This window comes from Meleagris gallopavo, chromosome 6, assembly GCF_000146605.3.
Source record: "Meleagris gallopavo isolate NT-WF06-2002-E0010 breed Aviagen turkey brand Nicholas breeding stock chromosome 6, Turkey_5.1, whole genome shotgun sequence".
Classification (NCBI taxonomy): domain Eukaryota; kingdom Metazoa; phylum Chordata; class Aves; order Galliformes; family Phasianidae; genus Meleagris; species Meleagris gallopavo.
This window is the reverse complement of record NC_015016.2, coordinates 33,668,311-33,685,877: the sequence shown is the minus strand read 5'-3', so window position 1 is coordinate 33,685,877 and position 17,567 is coordinate 33,668,311. Positions and strand designations below refer to the sequence as shown.

Genomic DNA, 17,567 nt, shown 5'->3' with positions numbered 1-17,567 from the left:
ATATTTTTGCCTGGATATAGTATTTCAGTATTTTGCCCCTTGTTGCTGTATAAGCAAAGCTAAACAAAACCTCCAGGAGCCTGTTAGCTTGAGCAGGTTTTTGTAGTTGTTGTTTCTTTTATCTAAGGTACAAAGGCAGCATAAATATCTCTGTATTTGTCTGCTGAACTCAATAGATGTACCCTATATAGGATTAAAATACACAGGCAAATCTTTCTTTGGTTTTGTTGATGAATTTAGCAATACTTTGTTGTAGTGCTGGAAGTACTGAAGTTTGGCAAAGCCAACATTTCTTCCAGTGAGTAAAGGGCACTTGAAGTAAGCAGGCAGAAAAGCCCAGGATTTATAACAATCTCAATATTAAAAAAGTCACACACTATCTGACATGGTTTGCTTAGGTTTGTGGAAGGATCATAGATAAGAATTAGTTCTCTAGTTACCCATAGAAACTTTCAGAAAAAAAAAAAGAAGAGAATACCAGATCTGAACTTTCGAGAACAAACTGAAAAGAAGCATTTCAGACCTTTTTTTACACTTTACAAAGAATCACAAAGGGCGCAAGCCTTTTTCACAGCAGGTCACCTTTGGCCAGGCAGTAAGGACCTGGCTTATGTACCTCTTTGACCCTGAGCAGCTGCTGGGTGGCCACAGGATGATGCCCCGGCATTTTGAGTATCACAGGAGACAGCTGCTGGGACGCCATCAATTGCGTGTGCTACCCTGCATGTTAGTGAAAGGTGTTTTTGGGGTCTCCTTTCTTGTTGACTTGAGCCTGTTGCCGTAGAGCATCTGTTTTTCAGATGTGCTTCTTGTTTGGAAGTAGATTTTTCATTTCAGAATGGCAAAGTGGTGCACAGAGCTTATTTGGAACAGGCTGAGAGTAACTTAGAACTGAAGACATTGCACTGGGGAAGCTGTGTGCAGAAGCTTCAGCTGTGTGTGGTAAGGCTTTTGATTCGGGTTGCACTAGTTCTCAGACAGTGTTTAGCTGTTACTGTTGTTGCAAGAACAGTTTGTAGATAGATGGTTAAATTGGCACTCACCTGAAGATACAGCATGGAAATGTTGCAGGAATTATGAGACTGAAAATGCCAGAGTTATTTAAGAAAATGTACTGATGGATTGCTAGATCATATTTATTTCTTCTGCTCCATGGCCAGTGTGGAATTGTGCTGTCATGTGCATGTTCCCTATGCTGTATTAAGTTCAGCAGATTTCTTAAGACATTTCCACGCTTCTATGAGGAGAACCCTCTCCATTCTAATGTAACATATTCACCTTGAGGAGCTTTTGCTGCCTGTCCTCTGCTTCTGTAAATGCAAAATTCTGTTGCTATTCAACTGTGCTTCTGTCTTACAGGTGCAGGCAGTACTAGAAGTACTCAAACATTTTAACAGTTTATGCTTATACAAGAAAGTAGGATATGCCTCACTGAGAGGAGTGGATTTAACAGACAGAGGAAGCTTTTTAGTTGTTGTTTATTTTGCTTTACACTATATGTGGAGACAGATGTGAATGCTACTCAGCAGCATATATGTGTATGGAAATTGAGAATGGATACATTTGAATCTCAGGAAAAACTGTCTTCAAAGGATGCCTCCCAGTTTAGTGCTGCGGATTTGTATCTTCTCAAAAATACTTCACAGTCCATTAATTCACATATAATAAGAAATTTTATTAAGAAATGTAAGTTACATTTATCTGATATAATGAGGAAAGGCTGTCTTGTTCTGTTTTTTTGTTTGCCCGCACTGCTCTGCTGTAAAGCTTCTCATGCATGTCTGCTGACAAGGCTCTGTAGTATATTACAGGCTGAGATTTAGGACAAGCTCAATGCTGGAGGAGCATGGTGCAGTTTTTTTGCTGCAGCACTTGTGTGAAACTTCTCTTTTGCTTACAATAGATAGTTTTAATGGATCAATAGTGTTACATTATTAAGAGAAAGTGTTTTATGGAATAAGTTTAAAACAGGAATGGACAAATCATTCCAAACTTTAGAGCTTGGGCTTGGTCTCTTTTTCTTCTGTATTACTGCAGCCATCAAACATTTGCAGCATTCTTGTACCAGGTCATTCTCAGACAGCCATATATTTGATTTCTCTCATTTTATTTTCTCTCTTTTTCACAAGGTGCCAGTGTTGCCTTTACCATGTCCTCTTTCTCCCTCCAGTGAAAAAGGAAAAGCTGCAACTTAGGCAGTGGTGGAGGCTGGTAGTCTGCTGCCCAGGGTGCATGCTGCCTTTTCTGTGGGCTCTCTCCAGTGTTTGTGTAGGGAGCTGGGTAGGAGCACATTGCCTGTTTTCCCCCACAAACAATAGCTTGAGCCTACTTAAAAGCTGCCGTGTTTTTTACTTTCCATCCTCTTTGCCATCTGTCCATAGGCCTTAGCATGCGGTCTGTTAGGATTTGCTTGTAAAGGTTTTATTAAGATTTATTTAATGGGATTTTCAGTCTTCCACTCTTTAATCCACATTGGAAAAAAATATTAAACAGTGACAATCCATTGCTGCCCTGTAAGTAAATCACATTCACTTAACCCAGGAAAGAATGATTTCTGATGAACTTCTTTCTGTCTCATAAGAGCTTAGTAGCTGCCGTGTTTATTCTCTTGCTGTGGTTAAAATTGCCACAGTAAAAGGAGAAAAGAAAAGAAAAACAGTTAATGCAGTTGTTTGCGTGGCTTGCCCTAGATATTATCTTTATCATTTTTTAATCATACTTTTTATTCCTTTCAAATGAGAAGAAGCTGCAGTGAAAGGAAGAAAAGACTGAAAACAAACAATACAACTACAGAAAAAATGAATTCTTTTTATGTGATGTAAGTCAAGGGAAAAACCTCAGTCACTGTGCTCTGGCTTCTTGACATTCCAGGTGTGATCAGAGATGACTTACCATCCATGGGAGGGTGGGAAACAAGTTAATTAAAATTTTCCACCCTCTCACTGAATGAAATATCTCCCAGTTTGAGACACATTATGTGAACATTCTTGTTCAGCAGAGCTCTGGCATGTGCCTTCTCTTCCTATTGGTTTTCAAATTCAGATCTGTTAGCTAGAAAGAGCATTAAAATTTTCTCTTAAGAAATTGAAATTATATTTCCATTGTTGCAAATAATAGTAGATCTTAAAATAACATAATTGCTTATAAAATATAAAATAAATATGAAATTCTGCTTTTTCTCTGCACCCAGCCCCCAGTGTATTGTTTGTTTGGATGCATTTTTGCCTAGGAAAGCATTTTAGGTGACACTGATTTCTTTGTGCTCTCTCCTAAAGATCTGTATGACTGTGTCTTCTGCTTGCGGCCAGTTTCCAGTCCTGGGGTAGGACTGCAGATGATGATTCAGGAGGGGGAGGATAATTCATTTATGTAGTCTTAAGGCTGCTATTATCTGTATTAGCAAATGAGGAGCTAGCAGCCCATGTGAATTCTGCCTGTTGGTTCAGGAGAGTGTCCTTTCTCTTGTCCATTGCCTTCCAACAACCAGTTGTTGGCAGTGGGCTATTCCCCTGAGGAGCGGTGTGGTACCCAATGGTACCAAGGTCATGCTCAGAGCAGATGGGGCTGGGAGAGGTGTGCCTTAAGGTATGTTGCCTTCCTGATCTGAAGAAGGAGCTGAAGAAGCCCAGTCTGACTTCTGGGATTGTTTAGTCTGGAGAAGAGGAGGCTCGGGGAAGACCTTATTGCTCTTGACAGTTACCTGAAAGGAGATTGTAGCAAGGTGGGGGTCAGCCTCTTCTCATGGATAACCTTTGATAGGATGAGAGGTAATGGCCTTAAGTTGTACCAGGGAAGGTTCAGGTTGGATATTAGGATGAATTTCTTCTCAGAAAGAGTGGTGGTGCATTGGCACAGGCTGCCCAGAGAGGTGGTGGAGTCGCTGTCCCTGGAGGTGTTCAAGAACCATGGGGAGGTGGCACTGAGGGAAATGGTCAGTGGGCATGGAGGGGGTGAGTTGGTGGTTGGACTCAATGGTCTTGGTGGTCTTTTCCAACCCTAATAGTTTGATGATTCTGTGATCTATGACATGCAGGTTCTGCTGTCAGCACCAGCCTGTGCAAAAATGAATAGATACCTTCTAACAATGATACAGTACTCTTTGAACAGATCTTTTATATTTTCCAGACTTTCTTTTTCTTATCTTGAAGTTTAACTGACCTTAATCTTAAATTTAATTTCCAGTAACTTTACACTTTTGAGTGTGATTTATCCTCTCTTTCTGCTTCTGCTGCTTGGGAATTAGGAAGCACAGCATCATCTCTGCAGGTGATGTTTAACTCTGACAGGTCAGATGGGTCCTAGCCTCCTTTTGCCCTGTGGGGACAGGACTGTGACAGTGGGGACAGTGCAGCCTCACACTCCAGGTTCTGCAGCAGCCAGGCGAGCTGAGCTCTGCATGGTAGCAATGTCCCTCCTCATTGTTGTAATCCTGTTGATTTTTGACATGTCTGTGTGTGTGTCCTTATGCAAGGAGAAAGGTCTCCTCAGTGTTCTCTGACCTTAGGCAATGAATTCAAAATAGGAATCCTGTTTGTAGCATGAGAGGTTGCTTGGGACTCAAACAAGGTCTGCTGCACCGGTGTTTCCTGACCCACCGGTCTAATACTTTCCAGATGAGTGATCTCCCTCTGGTTTGTCATCTACAAATGCCTTGAGAGAGGGAATGTTTTGGTCCGATCTTGTGTCCCTCCGGGTGTCTGGAGGAGGGCTGGCAGTGGTGATGCGCTGACCTCATTCTGGTGCTTGTGTTTTCATCATTTTTGGGAAGCATTGTTGATCTGCCTGATAAAGGACAGTGTGTGATTGATCTCTTTCCTTGAGACTAAAGGATGCTAAAGGCATCTGGACCTGTCATCCTTTCTGCATTACTCTTGCAAACACTATTTCGAAAACTTGGAAGCGGTAGGAGATGCCCATCTTACAGTGGGGCAGAGAGTGGGAAGGGCAAGGAGGAGAATGGGAGTGTAGGGAGGCACCAAACTACCCACGGTCCCAGCTGGGGGATCAGTCCTGATTGCTTCAGGGAAAATCAGTAATTAGCAATTCTGTATATTCCAGATACATGCTGGTGCTGCAAAGCAGCTGTATGTGTAAAAAGGCCCTGAAAGTCTCTGTACAGAAATCAGAGCAGCATGAGCTGAGTGTTCTCTCACAGCCGCTTTCTAGTGTAGAATTTTCAAATGCTCTCCTTTTTAAGCAGGAGTGATAGAGCTTCTTGGGCTATTTGCAGTCAAGATGAGATTTTAATAGGTAGAGTCAGGCAGTCATTCAGTTATGAAGATATCAAGTGACCTATATTACATTCATTAGAGGAAAGGAATAGTTGAAGTTGGAAATCACTAAAATAATTTGAAGTACTACAGAAAGATTTGGATTAGTTCTGACCAGATGTCTATTATTGCAGAATAAATGGATTTTTTGGAGTAGGCCTGAGGAAAATAGAGAAAATTATTGTGCTGAGAATTGGCAATTAAAACTACTTGCGTGCACATTAAACCAGTCTAAGTGTTTGAGCTTTCTGGCAGATCCGATTGTTATTCCAATGGAGTACAGCTATATTTGTAGAGGCTAAGTAGTTATCGTTTCTGTGTTATGTATTTATTAAGATCAAAAACAAGTAAATATGCTCTACCATCTATTCTTAAGTTAGTGGAAGTCTTGGCAATTAGACACTGGAGCAGTCTTTGTTGAAATCACAGTAGTTCTTTATGTGTGAATTACAGGCTTTGCCATCTATTGGAAAGAGCATTAGCAAGGCTGTCTTGTGTATATCTGAAAGGCAATGTTTTTGGTCTTGCCCACAGATCTTCTGATTCAAAATAAACAAGGAGGCAGTGTGTATTCATGGGTAATTCTGTGATTCTGTAATACAAGGAACAGACTTGTACTTAGTTTTTTTTTCTGTTGTTGGCCATTTTGCTCTTGATCCATCACTGTAGAGTTGCCCAGTTGATTGGGTGCAGCCTAAATAAGTGCAGAATCCGGGCAAAGCATTGTTGTCAGTGTTTTTCTTTGGAAGAGGATACTTGATAAAATGCAATGAGTTTGTTCTGTTCAGATCTGGAATTATTTGAAGCATGGGTGGTTTAGGCAGTATTAAAAATGAACAACTACAAAATCACAGGTGTTTATCATTCTAAGCAAACTCATTTAACAGGTTAGGATGAACTGGTGCTCATGTTTTCCTTGGCCAGCTGGACAAAAACCCTCTCCTCCTTCCAGAAAAGCTATAAGTCAAAATGAATGTCACGCTGCAAGAGCTGGTGCTAACTGCTGATTTTTCTCTCCTAGGGAGTGGAAGTGCAGACAGATTATGTTCCACTGCTGAATTCCCTTGCCATGTACGGCTGGCAGCTGACGTGCGTCCTTCCTACTCCGATTGTGAAGACAAACAGGTAGGGAGGGTGAGCACCGCTTTTCAGCCACTGTCTGTGCACCACAAGCAATTCTCTGCACAGTTAGCATAGATTTTCTTGCCCACATTCAGTGCCTTTGCAAACCCTCCTGCAGCTGTTCTCTGGGTTTTCTGAATACCACAAGCCATGTTAGGCAGGAAGCATGTGTCTGGTGGGCAAAAGAATGCAAAATGGCTCTGTGGTTTCTGCATGTATTTTCTGATTATCATCTCTGTGTTAAAAATAAATAAATAAATGCCTGCTCTGGTTCTCTCACTTAGTAGCTCCACTTGGAGCAAAAGCAAAACCCATGATAATATTTGGAGTGAGATGTTGCCTATTTGAAGCAAATTAATTTCACTCTTAATTACTATCTGTCTGATGCTGATGGTACACACAGTCTAGCTGAGCAGAACCATATCCAATTATTGTGTCATTACTCTGGTAGCCTTGTTTGCATATGTAGTCATTGTGTGGGTCTTTGCTATTATTAGTGTTCAGAGATTTTAGACATAAACGCTTGTCACTTAAAAATACTCTTTCTAATGGTGGTGAAAAAACAGTCACCCACTTGCTTATCATGAAGATGGAGCATTCTGGGTTTATGCTAATAAGGAATATATTTATATATAAACCAGTGTAATTGGTCATGATTTTTTTTTTAGCTGAAGAAAGGAAAAACATGCCCAGCTCCTTTAGAGAGCTAGATGAAGACTGTTCCTACACATAAAAGCCTAAAAAGTAAAGGCCATCTGTGCCAGTGTATTAAAGTCTTTCATATACATTTAAATATAGGAACAAATGGAAAATCATAATTATGATATGTAAGCCTTGTCCTTTAAAGGTGTGTATATAGATGCTGTTTTCTCTTCTGGTTTTCTGTATTCCTTTTATAACTCCAGTAACACAGGCCAGGATGGCAGTGCAGAAGGACACCCAATTCAACTGCTACTGGCATTTGCTCGTGCTTCCTGCCTCACTGCATACCTGTGGGGGGCACACACACACAGCCCATCAGGGCTATGCACATGCACCATAGGTTTCTTGCTTTTTCTTCAAAACAATTTCTTTTTACACTCTAATTCTAAAACATCCAGCTAAAGCATGTCACAGTAACAGTCTCTATCAGGGTAATCAGTTGATCATTTTTCTCCCAAAATGCCAGGCTGCTTAGAGACACTGGGGACAAGCAATGTTTAGGTCATTCTTCATTTTGTTCTTCTTTGACCTGCAGAAATAAATGACTGAGATGGATTTTTGCTTTGAGTGATGCTGCATGTGAATTTAATTCATTCTCAGGAGTGTGCATTTGTTTCTTTTCAGGGAAGGGAATTTATCTACAAAGCAAATTGTATTTCTTCAGAGACCTTCTTTGCCCCAGAAAGCAAAGAAAAAAGAATCTAAGGTAAATAAACCCATGTTCCTGGTTTCTTTGGTTTTTTTTTTTGTTGGCAGAATTTTAATATTGCAATTGATTTCCCAAAGAAGTAAAAGTGGCTTATTGAATGTCTCTGTCATAAAGTGGCCTGGTAAACTGAAACAAGATGCAAGGAATTGAATTGTTCAGATGAAAGGACATGCTCAGGCAATGTCAAAGCTCTTGTATTTTGTTCTCTGCTGGACTCATGGCAGCAGAAGAGGTGTAGAATTCTCTTTACAGCTCTGCCTAAACCTGTACATGTGACCTAAAAATCTCTGCCCACATTCACTGTCTGCAGAGTGGAACTGGTACTCGTTGTTGTCTCTTACCTTGTTTCTATCTAGTGCTAGAATGTTAACAAATTCTGCTAGAATTTAAGCGTAAAGCCCCCTGAATCCAGCTAAATTATGTGAGAACACAGCTGACAGCTAATAACATACGTATGTGGATAAACATACATATTCCCATTTCCCTTTTTAAAAGCATAACAGTGGAAACCCCCACCCAGCTGTGTCACACTGTACTGCTGAAGGGGAAATACTGGCACTGGGCAAGTGCTGACCTTCCTCTTGTGTAGGAATTTGCCTTGCCCTTTCTGTGTGCAAGGGAATAATCAGCAAGCTGGGTAAAGTACAGCAAAACTCCCTAAGACCATGTGATGAGAAAGTTGCTCATACAGCCTCATTTTTATTCTATTTTACTCTTTGTGATTGCTGAGTGCTGGCTGGCCAAATGTCATCAGCAGGACTGCTGTGCTCATAGCTGAGCTACAGTAGGATATGAGAAATGCTAAGGAGAGCTGAGCACTGAGAGAATTTTAGCTGGTGTTTAGGGAACTGCAGATAGTTTTCATCTAGAAAGCCCTCACTGGATTGGAGCTTGCTTTGTGAGAGTCACCTTTTAAATACAGCAGAGAACAGGAAGGAGTTTGAGCTGACCAAAGCAGGAGAAAGCTGCTGGGAGCATGTCTGTTGTTTAGGATTTATCTTTTCTTATTAGTGAAGCCAGAGCCCAGTTATTCTGTGATGGTGCTACAAAGCCCATCTTTCTTATGTCTTCTCTTTGTTTTCACGTGATTAAAGGGATGTTGGGGTGAGGTGCCCATATTCAGTTATTCTTTTGGTGGGTGACTGTAAGCAATTGTATGTCTTCAAACAGAGAAGCAGTATGATACTGATTTCTTGTACTGTAATAACAAATGCATACCATCCAGATGACTCAGTGATTTGTTTACATTTTTTTCATTTGGGGATATAAAAACTTATTTAACAATGTCTGGTTGACAAAACAAAGGATTTACTTGTTGGCAGTGTTAAATATACAGACATACTCGGGCAAAAATTACTAACGCGTTTTCAGACTGAAGGCCAAGAAAATGGGATGCATTGGTTATAATCATATAGACATCTGTAAGATTTGCTCAGCCTCTCTGAACAGCTGTTATGAGCAACTTTGAAGATGCCAAACCTAGCATTTGGTGAAGCTGCTGAACGTTCTGCCATCTAATATCACAGGCTCTCTGGGGGTTTTTAACTTAGGATATGGCATGTCTGAAGTGTTTGTAGGTGGCCACTACTTGGAGGGATATCTGCTGATTAGGTAGAAGGACACTGCAGTGCTAGAAGCTGATCCACCCCATCTGTGCTCACCAACTGGGTGCTGCTGAGTTTAACTTGAACAGAAAAGGAAGCAGGCAAGGAGTGGTAAAACTTCTCTTTAGTAAGATAGTGCAAGATTGACTCAGTGACGATCATGTTCATTCACTTCATACAAAAGTGGTGCTCATTTCAGTATAAACTGACTGTATACTTTTTTGTGAAATATATTATATATACCTGAATAGACATACATACGTATGCACCTGTGCAGGTATGCAGAGTCTCCTGTAGATTCAGGATAAACTATATTATGTTCAGGGCCCTGATCTTATTTCTGTCAAAGAGAGTGCCGGGTTAGAAAGGAGCTGTGAGTGTGCAGCCTTGCTGCAAATCAAAGAGAAAATCGGGTGCCTGTGAATTGTGAACAGTTGAGCTCTAGAACTGAGATGTTGTCTTTCACTTAAATACCAATACAGTTTAGAAAAGGGAAGGAAAGCCTCCCCTGCAAAAAAAAAAAACAAGGATCTTGTGAAAACCCGTTTTTCTTTTTTGTAATTTAATTTTTTTTAGCCTTATGTTCTTGGTAAGAGAAGAGTATTGGTCCATTTTCATAATCAAATAAACTTAATAAGTTTTGAATCACTTTTTACTTAAGGAATAAATAGCTAAATCAAAAATTTAAGAATGTGACTCTGTGTTAACTAACTTTGACACAGCCATGGTCACAGTGGTAAAAATGGCTTTTGTATTTATGGCATATGGGAAGTAGTGAGCACTACCTCCTAGCCCATCCCCCAGTCTGCACCATCCTGGATCCTTCTTGGTACATCTGTGCACTCAGGGAGCTGCTGTGGGTTGACTCAGCACTGGTGTGGGACCAGGTCTGACGTTCCTTGGGACTCTCAGCTTATTTTTGATGAATGAAGACTTATATTAATGGTATAGTTGTCAGACTCTGTGTATGTTAGACCTGTCCAGTCAGTATTTCAAGATACTGCCAGTTCTCTCTCTCTTTTTTTTTTTTAAATAGTGATTAAAGCAGTTCTTTTGAAATGGTAGCTGTGGCAAGTCTTGTGGCGAGAGCTGTACTGAGGCAGCTTCATGTGCTCTCATCACAAAGCCATGTACTGTTCTACGATTTAGGGTTTGGGGTATGGTGCTAGTTCTGCTACTAGCCTTGTGGAAAAAAAATTGGTAATGCTACATGATTGCTTCCTCTGTCAGCACTTGCGCAGCTCTCTGGTTGTGCTTTCCACACAGTGCATGCTGTCTGCCAGGCTGCTGTGCGCCTCAGTGGGGAAATGTCGTCTTGAAGGGAACCCAGCAGGCACGTTACACAGCAGAAGCAGAGTGCGTAACTCTCCTGTCTGTGTCTCATAGACACACCTGTGCAGGCTCCAGTGATCTTGAAGCCATCTGATTTAGTCATGCAGTTTCTTCATCTCATGCTTTTTGACCAAAATTAGCTTTGAATAAAAACTAAGTAAAAAATATTTCTTCTCAGGAAAGCAGGTGTTGGCTTGAGACCGTTACAGGTGGGCTTTAATGTCTGGGTCTTTTATTTGTAGTTTCACTGGAGGTTCTCCAAAGAAGACATGCACAACAAACCAATGAAGAAATCGAGGAAGACTAAATTAGGTTCTGGGGAGAAGCAGACGGCAGAGAAGCAGGAATTTGAAGTCACGGAGAACACGAGAAACTTAGCAGCACAGCTGTCGGCCACATCAGGGCCTGGCCCTGAGCAGCAGCTGGATGGCGTCATAGACTTGGGGGATGAAACGGCTGGGGCTGACAGCAGAGGCACCCTCCATGACGTGGAGTCAGAGGGCACGTGTCCTGCCAGTGCTGAGGCCGGTGACACCGGTGGCAGCAAGGCGCAGGCCTGTCCCAACCAGAGCACACCCGACTGCTGCGAGGAGGAGGAGGCAGCGGGGCAGGACTGCACACCCGGGCCTGATGGCTGCCAGGGGGTTGACGGTGCAGCAGCGGACGTGGAGCCTTCTTGTGAGTAAGGCCAACAGCTCAGGGGTTCTGTGAGTCGTTGGTATTAGCGAAGAGAAAAGAACAGATCTCGCTCATCATCTTCACTAACTCCATTGCTCAGTTCAGTATTTCTTTGGTATTGCACTTACTTTGCTCCTTAGCATGCCAGTATCTTGATGTTATAGGTAAGTACAGGGCCTGGGCTTTCTAATGGCAAAATTCCGTTCACTTTGCAGAGTAGGAAAGGCCATCTTCTAGAGGTACAATTGAAATTAAAAATAGGGACAGAAAACAGGCTTGGGCTTTTCTGTGACTGACATGGCTCAATAGTTTTATATCTAGTGCGGGGCAAACATTCCACTTGGTCAGAATTTACTGTCATGTTTTCTTGTCCACGTATCTTTGCTGGAGAAGTTCTCGTGCCATATGCTAGTTTGTCATGAAGCTTGTAGTGTCATGAAAACGGTTTTTGAGCTTAAACAGGCCAAAATCTGAAAGCTTAGGTAAGACGACCATATCTATATTTGTCTCCAACAGCAGAGTTACCAGTAACATTTTCTCCTGAATTTTATTAACTCTTGCAGATCTTCAAGCAATAAGCAAATCATAAACCTGCTTTAGGCATACTGACTAAACAAAACTCATGATAAATTTCTGTAAGGCAGATGATCTCAATATAAAATGACATTTTCTATTCTATTAAGCTTATGTTCTCTTTGCCAATCGATGGTTCACTGGGGTTTCAGAAGATAGGGAAACAGGACAAATTAAGGCAGGTAAGATGTGCTTCTTTCAGTTGCTTTCTTCACTAAAATTGGAATTTGATGTCACCATCTGACCTTCTCATGTCATTTTGCACCACTTAATCATTGTTGTAAAATATTATGTGGGGAAAAAACTAATGCAAATAGCAGGGTAGTGGCCTTCGCATGTCACTGAATGATATTACAGAGTACAAATACCTTAATAGGGAGCTTTTTAAAAGAAGTAGTGGTATTTTGGGACTGATAGCTCACAGAATTCTGTTACGCTACCAACATTTTTTGTTTGGGGGGAGCTACGTTAAAATATTTACAAGTGAATGTACATGTGTAATATATTCTCCAAGAGCTTCCGTGTTTCTAAAAGGTAGGAAGTAGTTGTTTCTCTCTTCTTTACCACCTTGATCCCTGTTTGGAAGTGGTCAAGCAATCTGATAGAAAGGTGAGCTCAGTAAGCCATTTGTTAGCTTTGTCCCTCAACTAGTTTGTGCCCAATAATTTTCCTGTCTTTAAACCAAAATGCTGTACGGTGAAAGAACTGTGTCCTGCATCAGATGGACACCTGGAGTGGTTAAAAGCATCTTCTGTGCCTGAAAATCACACAGCTTGCAGATCACTGCAGAGAAAGGAAACTCATACCATTTGGAGAATTCATTTATCGGGACAATGGCACTCAAGTTGAAATCGTTCCATTTCTTGCACACAAGGCACGGGAGGATTTTTTTTCGCTGACTGAAGAGTATTCATTTTGAATTTGGTGGGTTAACCACAGGACTGTAAGTAACTGGTGGTATTTTTTAATTATTTCACTCTGTTTCTCCATATTAGGCTAAAGTTCCAGTAACCTCAAAAATGTGTTATTTCAGTTGTTCCACATACAGACAAGGTCTCTGCTCTGGACAGTTCTAAGTAGCTGTTTGCAACTTTTATTAGCATAAGATATTTCTACTGATGGTTTCTGTCTTAAGGACTAGCTTTATATTAATCTTGTTTAAAAACATACGGTATTTAATGAACATTTTACTAGTAAAAATGTTGCAATAGATTGAACTTGCCAAATACTTTTGAATAGAAAATGTTTATCGGATTGCAATTTGACTTTGTTTGCATCCCAACTGCTTACAAAACAAGAGAAATAAAGTTCATGAGGAGGTTTCCTATTTGTGGTAATTGCACAGCTGCTAATTATTTGTCCCCAAAAGGAGGAACACAGGGTCTCTACATGGTAAAGAAGTGAAGCTGCCTTACACGTGTTGCTGAGTGCTGCAGAGCGGGCTGCTTGGTTGTCTGTCAGCAGTCTGGTAGAGCGTGAGGAAGCTCACTGCTGTAAGTGAAAGCCTGGTACAGAAATTCACTCCTGTAGCTGCTGGAGCGGCTTAAGATTTGGAAGACTTGACAAGAAATACATGTTTTTCAGTTTTAAAAGGGCAAACGGTTCAAATGGTCATGTAATTATTTCCAGCCTGGGACTCTGACTTGTTCTCCGTCAGTTCAGCAGTCTGGAGCTGTGTGCTTGCCATCCCCACGCCCCTGTCTTGAGAAGTGCGAGCTTCCATCACTGTGCAGACACGACACAGATGTGAGGAGTGCTGGCAGAGGCAGCCTGTGGCCAGAGTAGGAAGGCTCTGCATCTGCTGCATGTGTTTTCTACCTCATCTTATCAGCCATTTTAGGCTTGAAAAAGCAAGACCACAGTGGTCAAAGAAATGAAAGTAATCAGTCGTCTGATTACTTTGAAGCTTGAATAGAGGAGAAGGATGGCCAGGCGAAGCCATAACACCCTGAGCTGTGAGGGGCAGTGTCCCAGCAGTGGGGAGAAACTGAAGGGACGTCACTCAGAGCAGCCACAGCTCTGCAACAGTTTGTCACCCCCAGGTGAAGGAAGAGAATGAAGCCAGGCTCTTTCCTCTCTGTGGAGAACTGCTGTGTTAAGCTCAACCTGGCAGAATCTCCCAGTGGGAATGCAAACTGCTCTTGCTATGCCTCTCTTGGAAGGGGACAGCAGCATGCATTGCTGCATACCTCAGCGAGGAGCTGTGTTAAGTGGTGTTCCAGGTGTGTGCTGGTGAGTGAAGCACTGCAGCACAGGCAGACAGCACTCCACTGTATTTAATGTAAGCGCTGCCCTTCTCAGATCAGCCAAACTCATGGTGTCTGCCAGGCACAAGAGCTGCCTCTGAAGGAAGAGCACGTGTGTTACTGACAGGAGTTATGCAGGCTGCTGCTGAGAGCAAGTGGTCATCTGAAGGAGGCAATCATTAGACGGTATGAGTTTGAAGGAAGGAACCAGCTCAGCCAGCGAGGGAATACAAAGGTTGAATGTGGATGAAGAAGAGGACTAGCTAAATGATGGAAAAGAGATTTCATATTGAAACCATCAGCAGGAGGTGGTGACAGGGAGGTTGAACCAAGGTGGGATGAAAGTCCAAAACATTCGGGCATCCTCGTAGATTATGTAACTTGTAAGACAGGCTAAATGGACAAAAGATGTGCCTGGCACTTCATCTTGCAGAGCTTCTTTAATTTGTGCTGTGCACTGCAAAATAAAACCACTGAAATAATAGCTCAGAGTCGCTTTAACATACGCGTGGAAATGAAGCTGTGTAGAAAATAACACTGTCATGCATTCTTTTTTTCCTAATTTGGCTCCTGTATCAGCCTCAGTTTCTGCAGTGAGCAGTTGGTACTGTGCTTTCTCTTTGTAGTTTCCGTGACTCTGTACATTTGCCTCAGGGAGCCAATTATAGGGCAGAAATAAAGCACTGTCACATTTTCATGCAGGATTTTCATTATCCTGTAACTGAAAAGCATAAAAAGAGCCAGGTACTAATTTCTTGCTGAAAAACATTCCACAAAGGTACGAGGAGTGCTGGCCACCACTACAGTGTGCCTGTGGGTCTGGAGCCGAGTCCCACACTGGCAGCAGGGATGTGCTTCTGGAGCTAAAGGCTGTCCTGACGCAGGACTCAGCAGAACGGGGCCTGCAGAGCTGTGGGTGGGGGCTGCCACTCTCCACTGCCTCACCAAATGCTGGAGGGCTGCAGAAAAGGCTTTTCCCTCAAAGCGCTTTCTTTCATTTGCTCTAAAGGCACTCTGCGAACTAAAGCACTGTAATAAGTGAATAGTCATTATTTTCTGGTTAATGAATGCAGATTCAATAGGAATACTTCATATCCGTTGTACCCGATGAGCAAACAGTAAACTGATAAAACATCACAGGAGGAGGAAAAACATTCAGTCTAGTGAGGCTGTAGCACAGGTAACTCACAGGCCAGTGTTTCTAGGAAAATAAGTAAATACTGGTCTATTTTTTCATCTTCCCTTAGTTGGTGGCAAGCATATAAGATGAATAAATATTTCCTAAAATTAAATACTATGCTGTGACAGTGTGAAGAGAATGTTTCTCCAGCTCAGCAGCTTCTGAGCAGCAGGGGTTGGTTTCTGCTTCCTTCAACAGCATCACAGTCAGTTAATTATTTGTACAGCCTATGTTTATATAGGTTAATTTACTTTCCTGCTTTTTTTGCCTTCAGTTACAGTGGAGTGAGATCCAAGGAGAAACTTGAAGGTGAAACTGAAGTTTCACTACAAGACCATTAAATTCTAGAAAGAAGATGCTTCCAAAGTATTCTTGTGTATCAACAAGAAAAGGCTGTGCAGTCAGGGGAAGTTCATGTTTACAGCCACTCTGCATTATGGAATTCAGGTATTCTGTGCCTTGTGGCAGCATAACCACTCAAGGTAAGAAAGAACTCATTAACAGCAATGAGGTGAATGGTGTGGGGTGACTTACTTATTTTTCAATTTTCCATCTTTTGCTGCTGTGGTGAGCTTGGGTGGACAGGGGAGTTCGTAATATCCCTGTACAAGAGGGTGAAACTGTAGTTAAAGAGATGTATCCTACCCCATAGCTCTCAGTCTGAGTGTAACAGGGGATGACAGAAAGAGGTTAGAGGGAACGAAGACGATTACAGAAGCAAAGGGTTTAGAAATGCCTTTTGTTACATCTATATTTTGGTATAACTCTGAGAAGCGGTTTGTGAAAGAGATGCAATTTGTGCTAAAGAAAGCATGTGCATTAAGGGAAATAAATGGCAAACCACTTTATAAGACACTTAGTAGTTTAAAAATCATAAGGAAAACAACATGCAAAGGCTTACCACAATTTTCTTACCATTACATTGTAAAACACAGAGGAACACAGTCTGGTTTTTATTTTAGGGCACCAACACTTACCCATAGCCCAGTTTATTGCACTTTTCCAAGAAAAGAACCCAGCTTCCTTCAAGCATCAAGCTCTGACCTGACAGTCACGATCTTCATGAAGACAAAACCCCATGGTTTTATTGTTCATGACAAGCACACTGTCCTATTTACATTCTGGAATGAATGAACAAGGAACTGTTCCTTGCAGTAGGGTATTCAGGCACTTTCCCCTCATTTCAGTCAGAGAGAATGTGATGCGACGTTCCCTCTGGGCCTGCAGTGACTGATGGGGGACAAGCAGTTGCAACACTGAAGCACCAGACGCGCTGTACGGGGCTGCCATCGCCAGGAGATGAAGACTTACAGGCAGACCCTCAGTGTGGTGCCTTCCCCTGAAAGCCTGAGACAAATCCTTAAGATCCATAATCCAGCACTTATCTCTTTGGGATGGAACATAGAGCCTTGTTTCCTTAAGTTCTGTTTGTTCTGAGCTGCAGGAAGTGCAGAGTTTCCCCTCTGACACTCAGTGTGCTGAAAACCTCCAGGACTATTTCAGCCACTCATCTGCAACTTCTGCACCAACTGCCACGCGTTCCGGTCCTCTTATGCTGCACTCAAAGCTGGGGCCAGGAGGTGCCTAGTTTGTCTCACTGTGTTTGTAGGCAAGGTGAATGCAGATGTGGCACCAGAAATCTACAGGGTATGTATCTTACAGTCTCTGAGACTGATAGGAAAGGTTTGGAGTGGCAAGGCTCAGCACGATCTAAAAGCAAAGTGGAGGGATGCTGAAGGGAGAAAAGTTGCCATGTTACCTGTTGGAGGACCATCATCTAACTCAAGGAAAAAAGCCACCAATAAAGAAGAGGCCATATCTAACATCTAAAAATAATATTAATAAATGTTTTCATTAATTTAGGTGTTCCTTTTTTGAAGTCATCAAGTATAAACTGGGATCTACCACTTGAGGACCTGAACTATTTTGATGTTTAACTAATTCTCTCACCATGCCTTTCTTCCTAATTATTCTGAACATTTCTATGATGAGTTTTTCTTCAAAGTGGGGCAATAAAATGTTGGCTTTGTACTCCGAAGCACAGTCACAGCTACAAAGAGAGTGGTTTGAGAGCCTTTTTTTCCAAACACTATGAAAGAAAATATGCTGCTACCCAGAAGTAGGCAAACCATCCACAAACCAGAACAGTTG

The 17,567-nt window shown here is 41.9% G+C and overlaps 1 protein-coding gene across 1 annotated transcript; it reads left to right on the top strand.

The window, feature by feature from the left end:
- The first annotated feature begins 765 nt into the window (after positions 1-765).
- Positions 766-13,327, top strand: LOC104911507 (raftlin). The gene is made up of 4 exons (XM_010712821.3): positions 766-942; positions 6,292-6,395; positions 7,719-7,800; positions 10,982-13,327. The coding sequence occupies exons 2-4, from the start codon at positions 6,340-6,342 to the stop codon at positions 11,423-11,425; spliced, it is 582 nt and encodes a 193-aa protein (XP_010711123.1). The 5' UTR covers positions 766-942; positions 6,292-6,339; the 3' UTR covers positions 11,426-13,327.
- Positions 13,328-17,567: the final 4,240 nt, after the last annotated feature.